This window comes from Alligator sinensis, unplaced genomic scaffold (assembly GCF_000455745.1).
Source record: "Alligator sinensis unplaced genomic scaffold, ASM45574v1 scaffold221_1, whole genome shotgun sequence".
Lineage (NCBI taxonomy): Eukaryota > Metazoa > Chordata > Crocodylia > Alligatoridae > Alligator > Alligator sinensis.
This window is the reverse complement of record NW_005841948.1, coordinates 2,925,389-2,942,675: the sequence shown is the minus strand read 5'-3', so window position 1 is coordinate 2,942,675 and position 17,287 is coordinate 2,925,389. Positions and strand designations below refer to the sequence as shown.

Sequence of the window (17,287 nt, the reverse complement as noted above, 5' to 3'; positions counted from 1 at the left end):
TGCGTCGTGCCGTGCTGTGGGTGGCGCGGCGCGGCGCGGCGCTCCTCGCGTCTCAAACACCACAGGTGTCATCTCCACTTACAAATCAGCTGGACGCTTTCCTGACAGGCCAGGGGCTGAGGGCTGGGTTACACCGTCTGCCAGCGGCCGCCATGAGACCGAGGTAAAGGCAGCCGCTTCAGGGGCCGAGACGGGGCTTGGCGACCGGCAGCAGGGAGCGCACTGCGGGAGAAAGGCGCTGGTTGAGCCTCCGGGGCATGGCAAACAAGACCCCTCCCGTAACACCTCTGGGATGAAGAGTTTGGAAGGGATCAGGAAGATCATAATGAGCCATGAAGTCAAGCGGCTCGCTCAGCCCTGCCTGGCTAGAAATGCTCCCGCTGCCAGGCCATTGGTTTTAAAGTGTGGGGGAAGCAGGACTCAAAGGACCCTCTGGGTCCACCCCTGGAAGAAGAATAGTTTTGAAAAAGGGCAGAGGAACCACAACATGGCCAAAAGAGATACGTAAGAAAAAGCAACAAGACAGACCACAAGGTTTCTTAGATGTGTCGGTGCAGGGTGAAAGGAAGCCATAGTACCTAGAGAGAATTATGACTTAATCAGCATTTCAGAAACCTGGGGTAACTGCCATGACTAGAGTGTCAGTGCTGAGGGGTGTTCATTGTTTTGCAGTGCTAGGTTTTGGGGAAAAGAAGGTGATACTGTATTTATGTTAGGAATTAACATAAACATAAGTGGCAATTCAGGAAGTTTTTGGAGAGTGGTGGGGACATCCTCCTGGTGCCAGTGCTGGAGCAGCCAACTAAGGACCATGCTCTTTTTGACCTGCTGCCCACAAACAGGGATGAATTGGTGGGGAGTGTATTAGTTACTAGTGGATGGCAACTTGGGCAGTGGTGACCACAAGATGACTGAATTTAGGATCCTGAGGAAAGGAAGGATGAAGAGCAGCAGAGTAAGGACCCTGGACTTCAGAAAAGCAGAATTCAACTTGCTCAGGGACCTCATGGGCAGGATCCCTGGGCAAGCCAGCCTGAAGAGGAGAAATGGCTGTACTCAAAAGAAGCCTTACTGAGAGTGCAGGAACAAACCATCCCGATGCGCAAGAAGACTAGCAAGTATGGCAGAAGACCAGCTTGGCTTAGCAGGGAACTCTTCAGTAAACTAAATCACTTATAAGAAGTGGAAACTAGGACAAGTAATTGGGAAGAGTGTAAGAGCATTGCTTGAGCATGCAAGGATGAAGTCAGGAAGGCCAAAGCCCAATTGGAGTTGCCTCGAGCCAGGGATGTGAAGGGTAACAAGAAGCATTTCTACAGGTATGTCAGTAGCAAGAGGAGGATCAGGGCAGGTGCGGGTACCTTACTGAATGGGGAGGCAACCTTGTAACAGAAGATACAGAAAAGGCTGAAGTGCTCAATGCCCTTTTCACCTTAGTCTTCACAGCCAAGGTCAGCTCCCAGACTACCACAGTTTGGGGAGAAGACAAGCAGCTAACAGTGGTAAAAGAACAGGTTAGGGACTATTTAGAAAAGCTGGACATATACAAGTCCATGGGACCAGATGGGATATACCCACAGGTGTTGAGGGAGTTGGGTGATGAATTTGCAAAGCCACTGGCCATCATCTTTAAAAACTCATGGCAATCAGAAGAGGTCCTGGATGATTGGAAAGGGGCAAACATAGTGCCCATATTTAAGAAAGGGAAAAAGGAGGATCCTTGAAACTATAGACCAGTCATTCTCACCTCAGTCCCTGGAAAAATCATGGAACAGATCCTCAAGGAATCCATTTCTAAGCACTTGTAGGAAAAGACGGTGATTAGGAACCATCAGCATGGATTCATCAGTGGATGTGGTATATTTTGACTTTAGCAAGGCTTTTGATATGGTCTCCCACAACATTCTTGCAGGCAAGCTAAGGAAGTGTGGTCTAGATGAATGGACTGTAAGGTGAATAGAAAACTGACTGGAGCATTGGGCTCAGAGGATAGTAATCAATGGCTCAATGTCTAGTTGGCAGCCTGTATCAAGTGGAGTGCCCCAGGGGTTGGTCCTGGGGCTGGTTTTGTTTAATGTCTTCATCAACGACCTGGAAGATGGCAGAGTCCACCCTCAGCAAGTTTGCAGATGACACCAAGTTGGGGCGGGGAGAAGTAAGATACAATGGAGGGTAGGGCTAGGATTCAGTGACCTAGACAAAATGGAGGATTGAGTGAAAAGGAATCTCATGAGGTTCAATAAGGACATGTAACCCAGGCAGTACTCCAAAAGGTACCCCCTCTCCAATTGAAGGGATCAAAGCAGGTGCACAAGTGCTGTGGGAGGTGTAGGGACTCTCCTCCCCCTATAGAGCAGAGCCAGACCACCACTGGGGACTTAACCATATATCTTTTAATGACGGAACAATACTGGAAACATAATCAGGGGGTATAGTGGACACTACAGTGCCCCGAGGGGGCATGATTCAACAAAGGTTAGACGCTTACAATCACTGACAAAAGACAGGGTTAACAAAATATAAAACACGAACAGCAGAGCAAGCAATACTGGTTGGGGAAATATAAAAAAAGGCACAAAATACAAAATGTCAAAGGACAAAGAAATATAGGGCCTAGGTACCTAGAGGGGGAGAAAACACAATGGCCCCTTTCCACTGCAAGAGGAATTTTTCCTTATTAGCTCACTCACTCCAAATCACTAGGACTTGAATCTCCCATATTGTAAGCAGAAACACTGCCACACAACCACCAGTGCTGACACTACTCCAAGCTGCTAGGGGTCTTGACCTTCCTGGAGCCCCGGCCTCACGTCGAGCTGCCTGGTCTCTGATTGGAGGAGCTGGAAGCCGAGCTGGGAACCCCTCAGGTCACTGCTCAGATCCTTGCTGAAGCAGGAAGCCTCTCCTGCCGGCCACACGCCATGCTGCTGAGGGTCCAACTGCTGCCTGCAGGTCCTCCTTCAGGCTCTTCTGGGGCAACTGCTTCCACCCCGCTGGCTCAGCTCTTGCCAGCTCCTTCCTCATGGTCCCTCACTGGTCTCTCCCTGAGTGAGCCGTGCTGTCCCTTTTATCCCCCTCCAGGTGACCCACGGGCCAATCAGGGGACATGAGGGGTGAATCTCTGGGGCCTGATTTGTGAGGAAAGGGAATCCCAAGTCCTCCAATCATCTTTTGCCTTTCAAAACCCCTGGGCTAGGTCATTGCCAGCTAGCCCGTCACAGACGCATGCAAAGTCCTGCACTTAGGACAGAACAATCCCATGCGCTGGTACAGGCTGGGGGCTGACTGGCTGTGTAGCAGCTCTGCAGAAAAGGACCTAAGGGGCATGAACGGCACATGCCCCCAGTGGCTGGGGGGAGACAGCTGTGCTGGCCGCGGTGGCAAAAACACAGCGGCAGTAAGCTGGGAGCTCCCGCAGATCAGGCAGCCGGGGGTGGGGAGGGGCGGCTAAGCACTGACCAGGGATTGATGACCACCCACAGGCACCACCGACAGCGTTGGCGGCAGCCAGCACCAATCGTGGACGACCCACAGATGCCACTGGCAGTGTTGATGGCGGGGTAGCGAGCAGCGACTGCCTGCAGGTGCTGCCGGCAGTGTTGACGGCACATTTTTGTAGGGGGTGCACCACCACACTCGGGTGCATGTGCACCCGCATGCACCCCCTATGCATCGCCTCTGCCGGGTGGTTACAATGGACAATAAGCTGAATATGAGCTAGCAGTGTGCCCTTGTTGCCAAGATGGCTAATAGCAGATTGAGCTGCATTAGTAGGAGTGTTGCCAGCAGATCAAGGGAAGCGATTGTTCCCTTCTATTCAGCACTGGTGAGGCTACATCTGGAGTACTGTGTTCAGTTTTGGGACCCTTACTACAGCGAGGACGTGGGCAAATTGGAAAGAGTCCAGTGGAGGGCAACAAAAATGGTGATGGGGCTGCGGCACGTGACTTCTGAGGAGAGGCTGAGGGAACTGGGCTTATTTCATCTAGGGAAAAGAAGACAAAGGGGGTTTACTAGCAGCCTTCAGCAACCTGAAGCGGGGTTCAAAAGAGGATGGAACTAGGCTGTTCTCAGTGGTGGTAGATGACAGAACAAGGAGCAAGGGTTTCAAGTTGTAGCAAGGGAAGTTTAGGTTAGATATTAGGAAGAATTTTCTCATTAGAAGGGTTGTAAAACACTAGAACAGGTTACCCAGAGAGGTTGTGGACTCTTCATTCTTCAAGGTTTTTTTAGACCCAGCTGGACAAAGCCTTGGCTGGAATGATCTAGTTGGGGATGGTCCTGCTTTGAGCAGGGGGTTGATCTAGATGACCTCCTGAGGTCCTTCCAACCCTAATTTTCTATGATTCTAATTATGCGGTGGTTCCCAGGATCAAGAGGAAGAAAGCAGATCTGAAGAAAGTGCAGTAGTTATATTTTTATGGTGAGGGTCCTCTGCAGACTACCAAATCAGGAAGAAGTGGAGGAGAAGAGTGTAGAGAGGCATCTGTCTCTCCAGGAATAGTAAATCTTGCATTTGTGGAGAGGCTTGGACCAGATGGATCTTAAGGGCCATCTAGGGGTTGATCCTTGGTCCTTTCCAACCCTGTGATCCTATGATTTGTGCTGGATATTATTTTTTTTTCACCCTTCCCTGCTTGTACCATTTTATTCTTGGCCTGCAATGCCCCACATCACATTGTTGCAATTATAGACTAGTTCTAAGTAGAAACTGCCAGTTGTTCAGTGGTTTTGTGATAAAAACAACCACAAGAGGCCTGCCTGAGCCCAGACCCATTTTAACTTGCTGCCTAAGTCAGATTTGAAAAAAAAAGGTTCTGAAGGGTGACAGACTTGTATACAAACACATGCTGCCCCAAGTCTCCAGGACCATGCCAACTGTGTAAACTAACTTTGCATTTCTGTATGTGGTGCTGATCCCCTGCAAGTTGTCTTGCAGAGAAGTGGCCTTTCACCAACACAGGTTCCCTTTTCTAATCAACTGCTCAGCAGAACAGGCCTGGATAGACTTTATGGTGAATCATAGGAAAGCAGGACTATAAGGAACCTCATGAGGTCATTTAGTTCACCCCCCTGCTCAAGGCAGGATTACTCCTGACTAAACCACCCCAACCAAGTGTCTATCTAACCTGCTCTTGAAAACTTAATCTAGTCCTCTGATTTAACCTTGGGCAAATCATTTAATTTCTTTAGGTTCCCTCATCTATAAAATGGGATAGATACCTAGGTGTCCTACTAAGGTGTTTTGATATAAATATCAGCTATACGTGTTTATATTAATGTTTTTAGCTGTAGAGGCTAGATATTACTCCAGAAATCTCCCCTATAAAACCATATATAGTTTTCCTGCAAGTAATTCCAACTTCTGTTAATTATTTAGCTACCTACACAATTCATAATCTATTTCTTCATCTTCCTATTTTCTTTTAAGATCCAAAATTGACTTTGCAATCTGAGGACAAGTTTAATAAACATAGAAACCCATCAAACAGACATGGCAAAGGAAGATTTTAAGGAGTCTGATTTTCACAGTAGGAACCAATCTCCTGTGTTCATATGCACAGTTCTATCACGTGTGTTCCCTTATCTATACCATGCAATTGGCACAAATTGAGAGCATGGCTGTGTGTCTAATACAAGCAGCAGGTACTTATGACCAGTGTTTTCTTTCATTGGCAATTGCCTTAAAAGCTAAGCTAGTTTTGATCAGGTAAATCACCATAAGAGAAGGTTCTTGCAGTTGTGTCTTGTTTTCATCTAGTCTGTACTGCTTAGGGCATAGGTAGGAAATGTGGTAGAACACAGCATGCACATAATCAGCCATTCATACAGTCTGTTAGTCGACTTCTGATTCTGTTTAAACTGGTATAAATCTCTCCACAGATTTACAATGTAATCAGAGTGGAGTTTGGACCTGTGTTTTGACTCATCACTATGCTCCAATCTTTGGTCCCTACAGCCCTGACTTTTGGAGTCAGAAGCTACTTTGCTTTCAGATCCACTTCAAACTCCTCACATCTGCTGTTTATATTTGTTTCTCATATCACAGGCTCCTTCCTCCCCTCTCCCTCAGTCTGAGAAGAAATGATGTCCAAAGAGCACAACTCCTTCTCCATATATATCAAAAAGTCCAGTGACTACCTGAGCTTAGCAGGTACAGCCCATCGGGCTAGAGTGGTTAAGGCATGCACGTCTCTATAGCCAACACATAAAGGAGTGATACGGTTGACATCATATCTGGCTGTTTTTGACTCTCCAGCACATGACCATGTATCTGTTTATAGCTGGATCACCTAAGATAGCCTTCTGGACAAGCCTTCAACTCATGCTTCTGAAATCATAGCAGGATATCTTAGCAGCTCTACCCCCATGCTCTTAAATATGAGTAGCAGGATTTTCCACAGGCTTGTTCCCTGCTGTAATTTCAGGCATTTAACAGAAATAAGCATTTTTATGTTGAAGTGTAAAAAAACACTAGAGACTACACAGCAGTATATGTGCATTATCTTCACACTACTAAAAAGAGAACATTTAGGCCATTTTAGCACTTTAATTCTAGCAAACTAAGAAAGCTGAAGGGTCTAGGGAATCAGGAGGCTTTCTATCAGGTTCAGTCCTGTCCTCAGAAAGATGGGCTCAACACCTTTTGCCTTCAATAGAAGAATGAGACTGGAATTGGCTCACCAGTATCTAACACATATGATAAGGCACTGCTTTTAATTTGGTAAAATACTCTACCCTCCAAACTAGGAGATGAGGGGAAAATTAATTAGGTTGTTGTGGTAAGCAGGTAAAGGCATTTAAAGACTACCTGTAAGGGGGTGAAGAGTATGCCAGTAAATGTTCCCTCAGGTATGTAACAGTGAGGAGAGTCTAGGAAAAGAAAGCTATTATAGCCTGTCAATTTTCCTGACTTTCCTCCTGTAATCTGCATAGGAACATGTAAAAGTCTAATCTTTGCTATTAAGGATAGCACTAAAATTAGCAGTGCACAGAGCAGGCCATAAAAAGACAAGCCTGACAGATTTCAATCACCTCTTACTAGGAGACAAAAAATGAGATCAGTTTAAAATTCCTTGTCAGGCCATTTACTGCTAAGTTTATCTGAAGACAATTTGTAATTTAAAAAAAAGAAACCCAATATCTGTGTGCACAAATATGTACTTTTGTTCTCCTACATTTGTGAATACCAGTATCAGGGAAGAAAAAATAAGAAGGGGCACATACAGAATAGAGGATAACTGCAGTAGCACTGCCAAGAAGGATCTGGGGATTGTGGTGGATCCCCCAGCACAACATGGGTCAGTAATTAGATTGTCTTAAAAAAATAAAATTTTGGGTTGCATTAGTAGAAGCATTGTATGCAGGATACAGGAGGTGTTTGTGCTGGTTAGTCCTCTGGACTGTGTTCAGCTGAGGATACTGCATTGTAAAAAGAAGCTAGAGAAACTGGAGAGGATCCAACGGAGAAAAATAAAGATGATAAGCAGTCAGAAGGGAACCCAGGTGAGGAAAGGCTGAAGGAACTAGATATGTTTATCTTAGAGAAAAGGTTAAAGGGGAGATGACATGATAAATGTTTTTGAATACTTTAAAGGCTGCCATAAAAGAAGTTGGAGAAAAAATCTCTTTTGCCACAGAGAGAATGTATGGCAATGGGTTTAAATTATAGAAAGCAGGATTAGATTAAATCTTAAAAATAACCTTCCTAACTAAGAATAGTAGGGTACTGTAACAAGTTGTCTTCTTTATGGAATCTACTTCATTGGAAGTTTTCAAGAAAAGGCTAGACAAGCATTTGTCTGGCACAATGCAGAAACCACAAATCTTGTACGAGTACAAGAGGTCTAAGTAGATGATCTACAAGGTCCCTTCCAAATCTGTGATCATAGTGGTGAGTACAGATTGGGCAATTATACATGTAAAGAGCAATTTAGACACCTAATTGGCTATTTGCTTACACAGGTGTTTGATTTGTAATCGTGAGTACAATAACTATGCTCTTAAATATCTCTCTGCAACCATATATGTATTTCAGCTTGCAGGGCTTGGACCATTATTAAAAAATGGATTTGCAAGTGAATCATTCAAGCAGATTAGGAGTTATTACTTTTGGCTGCATTTCATAATTCTGTTTCTGATTTGGTGTTGGTTAATTATTGCTGAGATAACATGAAAATAACCATTTTAAAATTGTTGAATAATAAAGATAACTTAATTGTGTTTAAAAGAGATACTGTAAGGTGATAGTTGTTGTTCAGACCACATCTAGTAGAAAGGTTAAATTTGAGACTGAGATCTTATTGCTGTATGTTCAGAACTTGGGAAGACAAATCCCCTGTGCACTAAATGCTAAGCCCTGCAAGATGGTAAATTCAGTGGAAGCCGAAGGCATCCAACACATCACATTATCAAATCCAGTAATTGCTTTCTAATCATGAGCCAAAGTTCATGAAATCATAAACCTTGGTGCTGAAGGAAGGATGCGACTAAGTCTAGTTAATGATCACATTTGATTTTCAGCACTCACTGAAACCATATTGTTAATTAAGGGCTTCTTTATTGTACAGTGAGCTGTGATGTGTAGAGCCATATGCCCCAGCAAAAGCTCATGGAGACATTTAAATTCACACTTGTTGGAGCTGCTCTACCCTGCAGGATGGTAAGCAGTGTGCTGGGACATAGCTTTGATCCTCTTTGAAGAGGCTAGCATTCTTCAAGGGCACTACGGGGGGTAGTGCTTGAGTACCAAGCACAAGTACAGAAAGGGCATGTCCACATCAAGTCACACTGCAACGGAGCATTGCCCTGGATACAAGTCCTGCTCCTCTCCTACTCTGCCTGTACCATGAGCAAAAATAAGGTCACACGTGAAGGCTGATAACTGGGTTCAAGAGGGGACTGCACAAATTCATCGGGAATAGGTATATTGGTGGGTATTCAATGTAGTAATTAATATGGTGGAGCTTCAAATATAGGACTTCCTAGGTCTCTGAATGCTGGAAGGTCCAGGGAGATGGATATTCTGGATATACCCTGCTTAAGTACCCATCCCTTTGCATCCACACTCTACCACTAAAGAGAAGATACTGGGCTACATGGATCTGTGGTTTGACCCTGCATGGCATTTTTTACATTCTTATGTTTTTGGCATGTGCCCAGTCCTGCTTTCTAGCTCTCCGTCTTGGGTTTGCCACATTGAGTAGACCCAGCATTGCTCCACTAGCAGTTACACAACATTTCTTTGGCATGCAGCATGCACAAAGTGAGAGCCTGTAGGTGAAGCATGTTTCATGGTGGTGTTTCTTATCATGCTCCAGCCCAAACTGTTTATACTCAGCCTTTCCACATCCCTCTCCAAGGTGATGGAGAACCTGCCCACTCTATAGTATATACCTGTGTAAGCACCAGGTACACCAAATATCTGTGACTTAGGGCCTCGTTACACATCACACTTTGAGCTGATCAAATTGTTTTTCGGTGTTTGTGCAAGCTCAAGTTTGGAGCAGTCACATCTTAAGGCTAAAACCCTTTGTTGACTGTCCCCCGCCTGCACAACTGTAACTTACCACTAGAGCAATGGTTTTCAATCTTCTTTCATTTGCAGACCCCTAAAATTTTCAACTGGAGGTACAGATCCCTTTCAATGGTAAGTGTGGGTCTTTACATACTTTTGATCAATCATAGTCATATTTCATGGAACCCTTAGACATAATCTGCGGACCTCCAGGGATCCGCTGACCACAGTTTGAAAACCACTGCACCAAAGGACGAGAGAGCAGGGGCCTAATTAGGAGCTATAGCTGTGAGTTGCCACTACAGGGCTGGAGAGCCAGGACAGGCTTCTACTTCTGTTCTGGAAGGGGTGGAGGGACATGAAGTTGGGAAGCGGAGAGTTAAGGAGATGGTGATGGGTAAGGAAATGGGGGGTGGAAGACGAGTGGTGAAATGAAGGAAGCCTTTCACTGAAGGATAAAATAAAAAGAAGAAAAAAAAAAGGAATTTAAAAAGAGGGAGTAAATTAAAAAAGGTCTCATGTTTTAAGATATTGGGATTGGGTTGTGGATGGGGGTGACAGTCATGCTTCCTGGGATGGTTGGGAGGTGGGAGTGATGAGGGAAGGCACTTTTGGGGGAGCTACTGCCCCTGTCCCAGGAAGGAAGCCCCAGCTTTCAGGCATTCAATCCAGCCCCCTACCTTGTTGTCCACTCACCCCTCTTGGACTCATCCATGCCCTCTGACCTGGTTAGCTAGCATATGCTTTGCAAGCTGTTTCCATAGGGTTGCACCCCTGGGGGTGGGAGTTGGCTTGGTGTCAGAACTGCCCCCTCAACAATAGAGTTCAGGAGGTAGAAACTGAAAGTTTGCCCGCACAGAACAGAAGGGTCAGGGAGAGGATACTGCATCCTGGGATGCTTAAGGACTGCAACTTGGGTGGCATATCTATGGAGAGTCGCCATGCAGTAATGGAGCATGAGCTGGGTAACAGGGATGAGAGAGAAACCTGCCCTGTAGAGGTTAACTTTAAGCTGCCTAAAGTGTGCTTAAAACTAGTTTCTGGTGTTAATGTGTGGACAATTGAGAGTTTAAGAACTCCAGCAGCTGCCTAAAATTAATGTGTAACAAGGCCCTTAGCTGCAACCTGGAAATGGGCTCCTGATCAGGTAAGAGTCTGCCCTATGCCAGTGAGAGGTTTAGAAGCGACACACTCTGTAGTAGAGACCACAGCACAGCCTCGGTCTGCATGTGGTCTACCAACGCCATCCCCATCAGAGAAATGAAGAATTCTAATTCCATTACTGGCCTAGAACTGAGGCTGCATTTGTCCCTAAGGCAGACTGACTAATCAGTGGAGTTCTCCCTTAAGTATTCTGGAAATGAGGGAGGATAAAGAAGGTGATTAGTCCTGCAACATGTACATGTTAATGTAATTGACATTGATTGAACTGGTGTTGTTCTAAAATACAAATTCAATAAAAAATGAACTGCCAATATCCTCTCTGCCACTGGTACATTTTAGCTATTCAGAGGCACAGCAATTTGCAGGCAGAGAGAAATTAGACAGGCTGGATCAATCACTTTGCTGCTTGCATAAAGCACACTGGAGGGGGACTCCAGTCCAGGATGTGAAAAGCCTGCAGCTAATGCTGTAGGGGGGAGGGGCAAGAGAAATAACATTTCTTTGTATTTTATGTTCTGCTGCCTAACCATTCCTGGTGCACACACTAGTAGGGACAGCTAAGCACAATTCAGATTCACCACTCGTTCTTATACTTTTGGCCCAGTTTTCTATTGCCATGTTCTGTGCTGGGTTCTTCACCTCTGAGCAGAGTGAAATGCTACCAAATCAAAATGGCAGCTGATTACCCCTCCTTTGCCCTTGCACAGCACATGTGGAAGTGATCAAACACAGTGCAGGCAAAGGAAGGCTGGGGAAATCAGATCCTTGATCTTCTTCCTTTGCCCAGATTCTTTTCAATAAAGGCTTGATCCACAGCCCCATAGAGTCAATAGTGACAAGCCTTCCTCAGCTTGGAAACAAAATCACCCTGTTGGAGGCATTTTATTTTTTAGCTCTTTAGTGCTAAAAAATAAAATCATTGTCCCAGTGTGCCTCTGTTACCACTTCCCACAGTGACAATACAGAGCAGACAAGGCAGCTAGGCTAAGAACAGGTCGGCATGTCTCCCCATAGACTTCCGCAAAAGCTAATTAGGCTGTTACTTGATTTTCGTTTTTTCTTTCTGATGTATAAGCAGCAGCAGTTAAAAATCTCCCCTAACTATGTTATGTTAATTTTAAAGTAAAATCTCTATGCATTGTTGTCTAACTGCTTTGCTGTTAAGGTGACATCAGGCTTCAGCCTGCAAACAGCCTGCATCCAGGGAAGGGTCACTCATGAAAAGCGCAAGGTCTCATTAAACAAGGGGGTGGGGAGGAAGCTGACCCGCCTTTCTGGTAGTGCTACTCTGTGCTGAAGCAGATGCAGCAGCATGTACGTAGGCGGGTGAAGAAGAGAGATGCTTATGGTCCAGACTGCTCTGCTAATATTTATTTGAGCTCTAACCATTTCTTAGCTCAGCCTGTCTTGAACAGCAGCTTGAGGGACAAGCAGAGCATCACATAATGCCTACGCTGGCAGAGGCTGAGCAGTCAGCCAGGCAGATATGATATGCAGAAACAAAATTAACCCTTTCAAATGCCAGGCCATTTAAGCAGCTTGATAATTAAGTATATAGTCCTAGGTTTGAACTATTTCAGAATTATGTATAGAAGTACATACTTTTATATGCACGTGTGTATTATTAGCTTTTGCTTTTCTGGTGCCATTTTTGTTATGTGATTCTATAGGAGGTGTCCTACATATGCAAAGCATTCACATTAGGGATGCTCAGTGAAGCCAATGAGAACTTAGCATAGGGGAGTTCTGCTTGCAGAATTAGACCTGCCAGTTTTGATTGGTCTCATCTCCCAGGTGCACGGTCTTTGTGATGGCCTACTTGCTGCATGTGGCCAACTGATATATTGCTTCACTGTTGCATTTAGATGCAAAATATTCTCAAGGTACTCCATGTTGCCATTAGCAAGGAACATTCCCTTCCACCTATAGAATTGACTTAGCTCTGTAGCAGGACTCCCACTTTTTAGACAGAGTCAAGAAAACCTCAGCCATCTGCTAATGGCTGAAGGAGATGAACAGCAGCACTCCTGTATGGAAATGATAGCCAAGATACACTGTCATAACACTGGTTGAGTTCCACTGCTGGAAATGGATCCCAGCCAGCCATTGGAGTTATTCTGGCACATCTTTATCCTGAGCTATAGGTGGGAACAGAAGCAGAAACATCATGAAAAAGCTTCTATCGAATACCAGCACTCTTCACAGCAGTCTTTCAGCCAAGTCTGCCCCTACCAGATTTCCATGTTCCTATTTTAAAGAATGAAGCAACTTTGTTCAGAAACTAACTCATGGTTATTTGTACATTAGGTTGCTTCAGTTGTGCCTAAAGGCACCCAGGAAAGGGAATAAGTACATGGCTTTGTTTCATTCTGGATATTTTCTGCATTTTTGTTAGAAAAATAATAGTGGAGGGAAAAATACTTATAATGGCTCAGTAACCCTTTTGCTAATCATTAAGGCTAAGTACAGACCAGTGGCAACATGTAGGGGGTGCAAGTGCACCCCCTGAGAGGCCGTGCTCACAGCTTAGGCGACAGGCAGAGGGGGTAGGCAGGAGCACCTTAAACTAGTTTATGTGTAACTTGTGTCCCTAGGCTAATAGTAGGAAACAAGATCATCCCAACCAGTATTTAAAAGGGCCATATTGTCAAGTGATGCACTAACTTCAATCAAAGCTTCTACTAACTTCAGCGGGAGCCCTCTGCTGTCATCTGGGTCTGGAATTCAGTCGATTGTAATAAAATACCATAGGTTTTTCTCCATGGGGACCTTACTGAAAAATAAACTAGAGGGTGGATTTAAAGCAAAGTACCTATTCTTGAGTAACTCTCTGCGTGGACATTCTGATTCTGCACTCAGAATGTGTTTGTACAGCTAAGCTTAATGCACTTCTTAAGTGGACTAAAAAAGCATTCACGTGTGGAATAAGAGTATCCACACAGGCAGCCAGTGTGCAGAAGCTATTTCAGCTATTCCTTTCTCCCCCATCCCTTATATAATGCAGGTTACACAAATAACTTTTTTGAAAACAGCTAAAGCATTTGGCAAAAATTTGTGTGACCCCTAAAATGCTCCTCCCTGCTTCAATCCTGTCCCTGGCACTTTAATGCACCGACAATTTTAAAAGTCCTTCTTCCAGCCAAAGCACAAACCCTGAACAAAGCATCTGAATGAACAATTACTTGGCAGCAGCCACAGTAGCAGCAGCTTCTTGTAAGTTATTTTAATGGATTTATCACCCTGAACTAAGCCCTGGCCATCTGTTCCACACTCTAATTACAAATGCAGAGTGAGCTAATTCACGATTGCATCATAAAAAAGTAAAATATAAATGATTTAAGAGCTGGTGGATGTCATGTTTCACACACCAATCAGGGGAAAATTGCTCTTCCCTTGATAGACTGATTTCCCTGATAATAGAGTGCCTCTTTCCTGGCAGGAAGGCATTCCTTAGGAGCAAGACTCACCCTACCAGGCTCTGTTCCTGCTCACTCTGCCTAGATGTATTTTTAATCGTTAATTGGTAATCACACACTACTGCTTTATGATTTAACATTTTCTTCCCCCCTGAGATGGGCCCAAAGAGATGAAATGTGGCATGTTTATGGAGTTCCTTCAGGCAGCAGGACACAAAAACATGCTATTCCTCAAACCACCAAAACTCTGTTCTTCTTTCTTTCCCATTGTGAAAAGTGACAAATCACTAATTAAAACATGCACAAGATAAAACTGCTGCTGATTTATTACCTGGGTTCAAAGTTGCTCCTTAATACTGTGCTGGTATTTGGTTTGCATTGGTATGTTCTGGCTTGAGTGGGTGGAAATGAATTTCCTGCTTGAGCCTACAGTGGTATTTCAAAGAATTATTTTAAAGCACTTTGTACGAACAATATCTGATCAAAAGTAGCTGTCATGTTTTAGTAATGATTTCATAGTCCAATTTCATTTGACTTTTCTAAGAGCTCTGCATAGATTAAGACTTGTATGAATATTAAATCTAATTGGTTGTCCTTACTGTCCTCAGGGATTCCCATATTAAGAAGTTGGTGCAGCAGAAATGAACAAAAAGTAATATTCAAAGGCCTGATTCAGCACTCCATATTCCTTACGGACTAAACTCTTCCACTACCACCATTGCTATTCCACTCAGAAAAGGAACTTGCCACCAGCAAGGTCCCTGGCTTCGTGCATCCCACCCTAGGTCTGCAGTAGTGTTAGTGGAAAAGTTGATCTAACAACTCTGTCTTTTTTAGCCCTTTTAGACTGGGTCTCATTTGGGACACCCACTGAAGCTGGTGGGCCTACCAGTGGGATCTGAATGTGCATTTCCCATTTCCCAGTAGAATGCCTTAGCCGCTAGGCTATAGGCTGTCTAGGGGTTTGAGGGCATCTATCTCAGTTTTGCCTCTTAAAGTTGTCCTGATTTGTAAGAAAAGTTAAAAATGCATTAGGCTAGAGAGAGAGAGCAGCAGGGAGCATGATTGTGTGACCTAGTGGTCAGGGCCTGGAGAGGGGAGACATTGGTTCCAGTCCCTGCTCCGATGAGGATGCATCTACACGAGATGTTAAATGTGCAGTAAACTAATTATACTGCACATTAGCACGTCATGGCAAAAGCCATGATAATGTGTAGTAGAATCGGTCTACTGCACATTAGCATCACTAAAAGGCTGTGCACCCGTTCTACTGCTCAGTAGCACCAGTTTCTGCAAATTGAGTTAGTACCTGTTAATTCAGGTACTAAACTTTTTGAGCAGCAAGAATGGCGCATTAATGCATGTGTAGATGTGCCCTGATTTAGTTTTAAGCATATTTTCCAATGAATGTTTAATATACAATGCATAAATATTCATTTATTCTGTGCTGCGTGCTCATTGTTAATGCCTTTTGTGGATTTAGCCCAAAGTTACTTTAGAAAACTGGGGCTTCATTGTCTAAGCCTCTTGGGTCTCGCAATGCTGAGCAGCACACTGCCTAACAATCTAATGCTCATATGACACTAATCAGAGCTCACTGCTAGGCATTTCTGAAAGCCCTGCTAGATGCCTGTGTGAGACCGTGGGCATCGGAAACTCCTTAAAAATGTGGCCCTATGTGACTCACTGTACCTCTAGATGTCTACCTACCTTTAAAAAGCTGTCCCCAAATATCTTTTGCATAAAGGAGATCTGAATAAAAAGGAATACAAGAAATCACTGCTGTTACTTTTCTATCTAACATTACATTTCTTTTTTCAGATGTCTCAAATAGATTGAAGATCTGAATGAGGACAAGGGTTAACCCCCACCCCCCTCCCATATTATAATCAAACAAACAATAACACAAGCAAGTGGCATTTTACTAGAAATAGGGGAAGTCTGGAGAGGTAATTAAGTAATAAGAAACACTGAATCTAGATAAGACTATTTTTTGTTGCAGCCACAAGAGAACTGTATAATTTTATTTGCATACCAATTGCTTCTAAAACACATTTTCTTATCTGTTATAATTGTATTTACAAATGATCTCTTAATTAATACACATTTAAAGGATATTGTTCTTCTTCTCCTCTTCCAACAAGGACATTAATTGTTATTTTTTCCCTTGTTGATTGGAGTCTGCAGTCTCTCTTATGGTACAGAGGAGCTGTAGGAGCCACATAAGGGATTCTTCAGCTAGGCTGGACACACACTGAGCCTGCAAGTCTCTGGCTTTATAGCTAGTGGGTTGAGAAACATATGTCACTCCTCCATAGCACCATGTAAGGGTCTCTCAAAATCCCCACCTGGCTTCAGCTGTACTTTGGAGACCTTTTCCCCATACAACACTGGCATCCTTTGTTAAAAAACAAAAAAGCCAAACTTCTGCACTACCAACTGAATTGAGTACACCTTTAAAAAAATAAAAAACCCTACCCCAAGGCAGAACATCTACAATCCTCTGACTACTACACACAACTCCAAATATGCTTCACAGCTATGCAGAAGAACTTCAGAGAAAATTAGAAATCGTATACTTCACCTACTCTACTCCAAAATAGACCAACTCAGGAAGGAAATCACCATATACTACAGCAACTTAAAAGACAGCAATCCAATCATCTTCCCTAACAATATACAATGGATACAAAGAGACTACGAAAAACTTTCTACAGCATTCATCCTACATAAAAAGAAGAAATGGAACAAATTATTCCAAGAACAAGCTCCCCAGCCACAAAACAACCATCAGAGGAACAACACCAACACCCTACAACAGTCCAACCTCAGACTTGATGAAACTGAAACCAGCAACCAACCCACAAATATTATCAATCTCTCCACACACACGCTTACCAAAACTGAAAAATCTGTCTTTTCTAAAGGCCTAAATTTCTGCCCAGAAAAATACCCTAATAAAATACTTCAATGTGGAGAACTAGAATAATTCTTCCGACACCTCCACCTCAAGGAATATTTCCACGACCAAACTGAACCCACTCCCAACAACAACTCATCCTCTGACAACATTCAGGAAAAGATCAATGCCAAAAACCCCCAAAAAACATCAGATTGGACACCTCACAGTGGACGAAACCCTAACCTTGACCGCTACATTGACTGCTTCAGGGAAAGAATGAACAATGAA

At 43.9% G+C, this 17,287-nt stretch overlaps 1 protein-coding gene across 2 annotated transcripts in view; it reads right to left on the bottom strand.

The window, feature by feature from the left end:
* The window catches only part of MSRB2 (methionine sulfoxide reductase B2), a 32,155-nt gene extending 21,778 nt beyond the window's left edge, over positions 1–10,377 (bottom strand). The window contains exon 1 of one of the 2 annotated variants that reach the window (XM_006020170.3): positions 10,214–10,377. In XM_006020170.3, the coding sequence (XP_006020232.1) occupies positions 10,214–10,232 (19 nt within the window). In that variant the 5' untranslated portion in view covers positions 10,233–10,377. Of the gene's footprint in view, positions 1–10,197 lie in introns of both variants that reach the window. The other variant, XM_006020169.3, reaches the window with a different exon arrangement.
* Positions 10,378–17,287: the final 6,910 nt, after the last annotated feature.